The 8,503-nt window shown below is 35.8% G+C and overlaps 1 protein-coding gene across 1 annotated transcript; it reads right to left on the bottom strand.

Moving 5' to 3' along the window:
- Positions 1-4,087: 4,087 nt before the first annotated feature.
- LOC137402580 (uncharacterized) lies at positions 4,088-4,636 on the bottom strand. The gene has a single exon (XM_068089084.1). It carries the CDS (start codon positions 4,634-4,636, stop codon positions 4,088-4,090), a length of 549 nt encoding a protein of 182 aa, XP_067945185.1.
- Positions 4,637-8,503: the final 3,867 nt, after the last annotated feature.

Here is an 8,503-nt window from a genome sequence, read left to right as displayed (position 1 = left end):
GAAACTTGTTGATATCAATATTTGATGAGTTTTGTACTGGCAGTGTCTGAGCAATAGCTGGTCAAGCACTCTTTAACTAATATGCAAGTAGACAAACTTTAAAATTTGTCAAAGTTTAAATAAGGCTCACTAAAATTTTCTTAATCAAATGTTAGTATACTTGAGCATATATTTTTGCATGTTATCTTTAAGATCGTTTGCTGTGACTTAGCTGACTTAGTACACATATAACTCGCAATTGATAGTCGTTAACAAACAGATAACTCTTTCCTGCTATCATTTGCAAACCTCAGTTATGGCAGTATTTGCGCGTCCAACCTTGGTAATTTTTTACATTGAAAAATTATGTTGTTAAGTAAAGTGTCTCATACCAAACACTTTGATCAGAGCTTGTATGCAACTGCTAAGTTAAAAATACATATACTACACAAGCTTTGATTCAAGTAGGTTTGACATGTCTGTAAAAACTTTCAGAAAAAGTTATTTTCAGCAAAGAAAGGCAATTAATAAAAGTTCCTTTATTGGAATTATTCTGACAGTTTGTTATAACAAATAAAAAAATATCTGGAATTCATAATTTCTTTAGGTTTTTTTACATTCAAGGAGTTAATTTTCAAGTAGTTTCACATTCAAGCTGATGACTAACATCTATCATTTTATTAGTGCATGTCATAAGGCTATCTCATTATAAGATAAGAAGTCCCTAATGTAAGTTGAGTTTAATCCTGTCATGTCATTTGCCATATTTGTTTCATTTTTGTATACAATTTGCTGTTCAGCATTTATATGCATGCAACGAGCCTCAGGTGTTTTAATATAAAATGTAGCACGGTTTCTGTAAATAATTACATACGATTTTGGTTTATGATAGATTTGAACAATATTTACAAAAAAAATTGCATGTACAAACACTGATAATTCTTTTTTCAATGCAGTAATATGAACAGACTTATTTTTAACTAACAACTCTTGTATGCAAGTATCAAATACTTCCAGTTTGAATATTATATTTTTCTTTACATGTGGTTTTGCTGCCTGACTTTTATTTTCTACTATGTAGCAACAACGTATTCAATGATTAAGTACAGTTGACCTGTTTCTGAATGTATATTCGTATGCCATCATCACATTGGTATAGAGAGAAAAGCCAGGATAAGTGGCTTCAGAAACTTTCTCTTTAATATTAAGCATGAGTTTTTCACTTTCAGAACTTTGTAATGCCAGTCGGGTCATTCAAAGTTTTTAGTTTTAGTTGTATAAACCAACGGCAAACAATTAGTTGATTTGTTTTCCAGATTTTTTTTCACCAGTAGTGTCTGCTGATAAAACCCCAGTTTTTTCTCAATTTTCACTAATTAAATTTTTCTTTTTTTCACATAAAACTAATTGACTTGATTTGTTTTTGTTCGAAGAAGTCAGATCAATCGTACTCATAATATATTGCTAATCAAAAATTATGCTTGTCTATCATTTAGGTTTTTTCTTTTACCTCTATTGTTGCTATTCAAAAAAATTCTAAGCCAAATATGGACTATGGAGTCAAGGCCACTTTGGTTTATGGAATAATAACAAACATGAAACCTTCAGCAACTTTTATCTCAAAGTATTCAAAATATTTAGAGATACATAAGTTATATTGTTGATTTTCGATACTCAGCATTTTCTAATCCATAGCTATTAGATCTTATGAAATAACTTTTAATGAGAATTGCTGTGAGAGCCAGCCATGCATGTGCTTGTCTCAGCATTGTCTCAGCTCCATCGAACTCTGTTTGACCTTGTTTAGAAACTAACCAATGCTCATGTACAGAATGGTGAAATCTACAAATTATATATGCTATGTGAACAAAATGTGCAGACATAATATGTCTGCACATAATATGTCTGTGAACATAATATTATTATGTTCACCTAACTAATACACATATTTATAATCAACTACCTTAATACAGTTAGTTGATGATTTGTGTTTTGCAACCCAAAAGCGTTTTTCAAAGTTTCACTTCAAATAATATTGTTAACTGAAGCAATAAACAAATATTATAGTATTTAGAGCTTTGACTAATAGCAAACTTACATGCATCAAACTATTTAGCAAATGTTTTTATTTATTTCATCAGACTACATGAAATCTCTATTATGGATAATTTTTTAAATTATTGTTTATCAGTACATGAAATGACTGAAAATTTTCTTGTGTACATTTTCCGTCCCAAGATTTGCTTGTTATCGCAATAAAAATGCTGAATTTCATTAGATTATTTTATAGTTGACTTTTTCACTTTAATAAATTAATAGACATTCAGAAAAAATGAGCTTTATAAGTGACACTATTAAGAGGGTAAAACTCACGCAGCATTGCACATATTTTAGCTTTCCAGTCTCTAGTAAAATACAAGGGCTATAAGTAAAGTACAAGGGCTATATGTGGTATTAGACAAATATAATGTTTTTGATCTATTAGTCAAACGTTAACTATTGTTGTAATAGTAAGTGCTGGTTGACTAATTTTGACTAATAGTCGTCCGCTATTCAATCATAGACGTTTGTTTTTGTCTAAGCATGTATTTGTTCTATTAGTTCAGCTCGAGTTAGTTTAGTATGTACAAATATTTGGAGTATTTAGAGAAACATTGTTTGAAAAAATTATTTTTGCATTAGCTAAGGTTTATAAACGATTGCATTTGTTAATCGACACTCAGAATCGGTGTCAGCTGAATAACCTTCAGTTTAGCAACTAAAGGTTAAGCGCCATTCGCTAAAGTCGCAAACAGTTAAGTGACACTTTCAGTTCAAAAACCACCACTTCAAACAGATGGGTTGCAAAGTGGACAGAAATTTGACAATTGGGGAGAAAAGACAACACATAGAATTCCAAGATAGTTCAAGACATATAGGTTAAAAGTCACGGCTGATGTAACACTGCTCAGCCTGTTTTTAAATAGGACATTGTTCAAAAGCTGCTGAGATTCTATCATTCGTCGCCAAAATGTTCGTCTGTTCATATTGTTACACTATCTTAAATTTTGCAACTTTATTAACTTTAGACACTCAGAACCTAGCTTGTACTGTTACGCAGTCACTAATTACTTTTTAATTACGTCCTAAAGACTAGCAGTTGCTTATCAAATGTAAGAAGTTTAGACCTTCCTTACTGCTTGGTATATTTCTAAATAAAGTGCCAAATTTTAACCACTTTTAAATGACACATTCTTGAATCACTTGCATTTACTGAATGATGAACTATCTTATTTCTGGCTCCGCTGTAGTAGATTATAACCTTTGTTAGAAAATATTATTTCCAGTAACATACACCCTTGTTCTAAATGCTGTATAAAAATACAATCATACATACTGTTTTATGATGTGCAAGGTAATATTAAATAAGGGTGAATGTTAGTATCAGCGGTTAATTTTTATTTAATGTTGATTAGTCTCACTGCACTAGTACAAAGTTGATTAACACAGAAAAATGGTAACCCAAAAACTTATTCAGTATATCGTGATGGCCAAAAAACCAGTTTGATAAAACAGATACATTGAGCGGACAACTTGTAACTTTTAGGTATTTATGTTTGAGTCACAAACATCACATCTCCTTTCTTTTAACAGCATAGCAACTTTGCAATGGTTGTTTGAGCATCCTAATTTGATTGTCGCAATAAGCCATATCGCCAGTGTTTTGTTAGTGGGATCTTGCACAGTGGCTATTACTGCATCACAAAATCTTTGTATTTGATTGGACGATATCTGAACCGTTTGGGTCTTAGTTCATGAGTTTGTTGTGTGTGACCGGATTGTTACAGTAGTTGTAGTTAGCTTACTTAGTTAGTTACAGTTGTAGTAGCTGCTTGTGGTTCATCTGCATCTGGGTGTGTTACTAGACTTGTCGTTGTTGCCTGTTTCATCAGTTCATCCCTTTGTGTTGCTGTGGTTAAATCAACTGTTACAGCTGATGGCTGCTGTTGCCCTGAAGGTTCGGTAAACATTTCTCTCAGATCTACTCTGTTTCTTCGAATAAGATTGCCATTTTTTCATTTAGAATGGTATATGATCAATCTGAGAGAGTCAAAGATTTTGCCCCGGCTCAATTGACTTTTTGTGTTTTGAATGTTCTTGATAGGACAAGTGAACCAATAGACAGAGGAACAAAATCCTTTCCGCTTTTGTTGTAGCTTCTCTGTGTAGTAAGCTTCTTGGCTGTTTTCTCTCCTAATATGTTATCTTGTGTGGGATTGCAATCTGAAAGTCCTGTGTTGAGCATTGATCTGGTTGGCCTCCGAGACATCCTCTTTGCCGGTGAGGAGCTCATTCCTGCAGTAGGTGTGTTTCTGTATTCTAGAAGGGCAATGAAGGGATCTTCAGCTCTCTTCATCATTTTCCTCAGAATTTGAACTGTTGATTCCGCTTTACCATTGAACTGTTGGTGTCCTGGTGAGCTTGTTGTGTGTTGGAAACCCCACATTTCACTGAGTGCTATGAACTCTGAGGCAGTAAACTGGGGTCCATGGTTGAACTGAGCTACATCAGATATGCCATATCTGGCAAACGTCTTCTTTGAGGCTTTGATCAATGACTTTGTAGTTGTCTCTTTCAGCTGTTCACATTCAAAGAAGTTTGTGAAGTAGTCGACCATTACTAGATTTCTTTTTGTCAAGTGTAAACTAATCCATGCCTATCTTACTCCAGGAGGTGCCTGGAATCTCATGGTTCTGTAGAGTGTCTTTCTGCTGTAGCAGAGATGTCCATCGCTTAGGGGACACAAAACTCAATGTGTTTATTGACGCCTTCTGACATTTGTGGCCAAAACACACACAATCCGGCTCGCCTAAGTGTTGCTGCTATGCATTGGTGACCGATGTAGAGTTACTTTAGAATAGTGGGTCGGGATGTCATAGGGATTACCAGTTGAGAACCTTTGTATAAGACACCATCTAGTACTGCGAGTTGATCTCGAAGATGGAAGTACGGTTTGAGGTTTTCCTGTAGCAGTGTATGTTTGTCGGGCCATCTCTTGAGAATAAGATTTTTGATTGTAGCTGGTAGCTCAAAATCTGCTTTAGTAGCTTATTTGATGCCTACATATGTTTTGTCTTACACAGGTAAGTCGTGGAACGGTTTTACAATATCTAGATCAACTAAGAATGACTGTATTTGAAAAATTTGTCCTTAAAGGATTTCCGTTGTGTTGATATGTGGATCGGCGCCCGAGATAGAATGTCAGTAGTAATTTACTAAGATCCAGGTTTGTAGACAATGTGTGCTAGTTATCTCTTTGAAGCTAGCAGCATTGCTTGTAATTGCTTTGGAACTTTTAAGAGGGATTTGTTGAATACTGGAATTAGTGGCTCATGGTCTGTGTGTATTGTCACCTGAGGTTTGCCAATACATATTGATCAAATCTCTTCATGGCAAACACACTGGATAGTAGTTCTAGCTCTACAGGTGCGTAGTTACTCTTGCTGCCTGTTAGACATCTGAATGCATAAGCTACTGCCTTGCTATTCTGTAGCAGAGTTCTGCGTAGTCCTTCAGAGCATGCGTCGGTTTGTATGATGGCTAGGTCAATTACCTTGAAATATTGCAGTGTTGTTTCTGCGGTAGCTAGGCACTTGAGTTTGACAAACGGTTGATCTTGATCTTCTTCCTAGTTAAAATCGTCTCCTTTTGCTCCAATCAGTTTTCTGAGAGATTTGGTTTTAGCTGAACATTTGGGGATGGACGTAGCCAAACAGTTAATGTAGCCTAAGAATCATCAAAGTGCATCTCCATTTTTTGGTTTCACCATGTCTTGGATGGCGCATTTTTATGGCGTCTTTTATAATCCCCTCTTTTGCGATGATGTGGCGAATATGTCAGTTCAATTAGTAAAAATCTGCACTTCACTTTATTCAATTTGAGGTTTATTTGTTAGGCTCGTTCTATCAAACGTTTTAGCTTGTTGTTGTGGTTTTGGGTGGCTATCTCAGTTGTTTGTCCTTGTTCACAAATAAGTATGTTATTTGCCACTATCATCACACTGTCCAGACCAGTAACTGCATCTGAGAGTTATCTCTGAAACTCTTCAGGGCTTGAAGATAGCTTGAATGACATGCGGAGCCACTTGTATCTTCCAAACGGAGTCTAAATAGTGGTGAGGTTGCTGGACTCTTTATTCAGGTTAACCTGGAGAAACCCGTCTTTGGCATCACTTACCAAGAATATTTTAGCTCCGTGTAGTTCTGATAACACTTTCTCGAGGGTGGGCATAGGGAAGTGGTTATGCTTTATGTCTTTGTTCAGATTGGCTGGATCGATGCATACTTGTAACTGTTCATTAGGTTTTCTTCTAGCTAATGCGCTGATCCACGAATTTGGATGATCTACCTTGGCAACTATCTGGTTGTTGGCTAGTGATTGTAGTTTCTGTTTGAGATCTTGTCTCTTTGAGAGTGCCCATTTTTTGTTGTGACATTGGATTGAAGTAACACTAGTGTCTAACTTGATGCGGTATTCACCAGGCCTCCTCTTTCAATTACATCAGCATGTTATGTCAGTATGTTCTGTAGTCAATTGTTTTGGGAATCAGTGATCACGTTTACCCATTTTCTGTTAACCGTTAGCACTCTTAAGTTTAGGCAGGCATCTAGAGAAAGTAGACTCATGTTTGCTGTTTTGACTACATTGAACTTAAAGTGTTGTTGGTTCATCACAACTGTACATCTCCTATTGGTTTGGTTTCGGTTCTATCATAAAGCTGCAGCATTGGTAACCTCTTGTTGCTCAGCGGTGGCTGTCTAAAAGAGTTTTAATCTTTCTGATTGAATACATCGCAGGAAGCGCCAGTATCAACTTAGTGTTCTATACGTGTTCTGCCGGTGCTAGTGTCAGTCTCGATGGTTGAGGCAAGCTTTTTTCCTTTCCTCACTACTTGGATGCACTTAAGGGAGTCACTGGACTCACTGTCTTTGTTTTCTGCATTTGTTCCCCCTGACACCTAGTGTAGTTTGTGGCCTCTTTATGATCTGCATACTGCTTGAAAGTGGTTGAACCCTTGCCTTTTGAGCGTTGTTTGCCATATGCCGGACGCTTGCGGGGCGGGTGAAAAGTTTTACAGTTGCCACAGTTTGACATATATGTCGAGTTGGTGTTAGGTTTTCTGGAGTTATGTTTGGTTGGATTGATTATTGGCCACTACTTTAACAAGCTCTCCATCTGTTTTGATCACCTTTAGGTCTGCTTTAGAACTCTCTAAATCTTACACTTCCTGATAGCATTCTCTAAAGTGAGCTCTTCAGATTCTTCAATAAGTTTCCTCCTCAATCTTTTGTCATTAATCCCCAATAGTAGCGCTTGCATCATGAAGTTGCTCTACATATTTTCTAAGCTGCAATCTCTGGCTTTTTTGTGTAGGGGTGTCTATACTTGTAGATATATTGATAAATTTCCTTGTTTGGTGGAGAGTAGTTGGTGTATTTCGATGATTTTGTTGAATTGTTTGATACAGAATTGATTGAATTTTTTAATCACATCAGCATATTTATTTTTTTATTTTCCAGTTTTGTACTTGAATCCCTTAAAAATCTCACCTACTCTGGGTTCTATGCGTCGAAGAAGAATGGCTATTTTGATGACATCACTTTTTTTCGGTTTTTCAGCTGCGATAAAGCAATAGCCAAACCCCTTTTTGAATCGTGTCCATTGATTTGATAGATCAGTTCTATATTGCAGTGTCTTAAGAACAAAGAAATCGTTGGTCTCAGCCATGTTGCTGTGTGTCGTAGGAGGTATGTAGGTTTTCTGATGAGTACGATCAACTGCTTAGTGATTACTTTCGCTCCTCACTCGAGGCACCATGTTTTACGAAGTGCAAGGTAATATTAAATAGGAGTGAACGTTAGTGAGTATCAGTTAGTGAGTATGTTTGAGGCACAAACATCAACACATACGATATATGTACTATACATTTAAAAAAGGTGTATATTCTAAATTTTTTTGGTTTATCAGTTTAAATACATAAAAACCTATCTTTATCATATAAACATTTTATTAATGTACCAATAAGTTCCATTTTTCCAGAATGGCATGATTCTGGTTCACGTTATGTAGATAACCGTGTCTAGCAATAGAACTTTTCTGTTCTGTACGGAATGACTAGATTAGATTGGATTAGGCTCCCACGTATAAAATGGCAACTGAATACTACTTTCTACTGGCTCTCAATCTTACATGAAAAGATAGTTTAAATTAAAGCAGCAAAGTACACACAGTCATTTGGAGGTACTACAATGCACATACGCTCCTAGTCATGCACACAAATAACAGCAACAAATTCCCGACACTACTGTTCTGTAAAACAGCCATTGATTTTCTATTCACTAGAAACCTGTTAACTCTCTTGCTTTTTTTCATAAAAAATCTGCCGTATTTAAAACATCAATTTGAGTATATAAAAAATTAATAGTGCATGTTAAATTGCTGAAAGTAGGCAAGGATTAAGCAGATGGCAGAATTATCTGCTTTG

This window comes from Watersipora subatra, chromosome 8 (assembly GCF_963576615.1).
Source record: "Watersipora subatra chromosome 8, tzWatSuba1.1, whole genome shotgun sequence".
In the NCBI taxonomy this organism is placed as follows: Eukaryota; Metazoa; Bryozoa; class Gymnolaemata; order Cheilostomatida; family Watersiporidae; genus Watersipora; species Watersipora subatra.
Note: the sequence above shows the minus strand (reverse complement) of the source record. Positions and strands in the feature narration are given on the sequence as shown.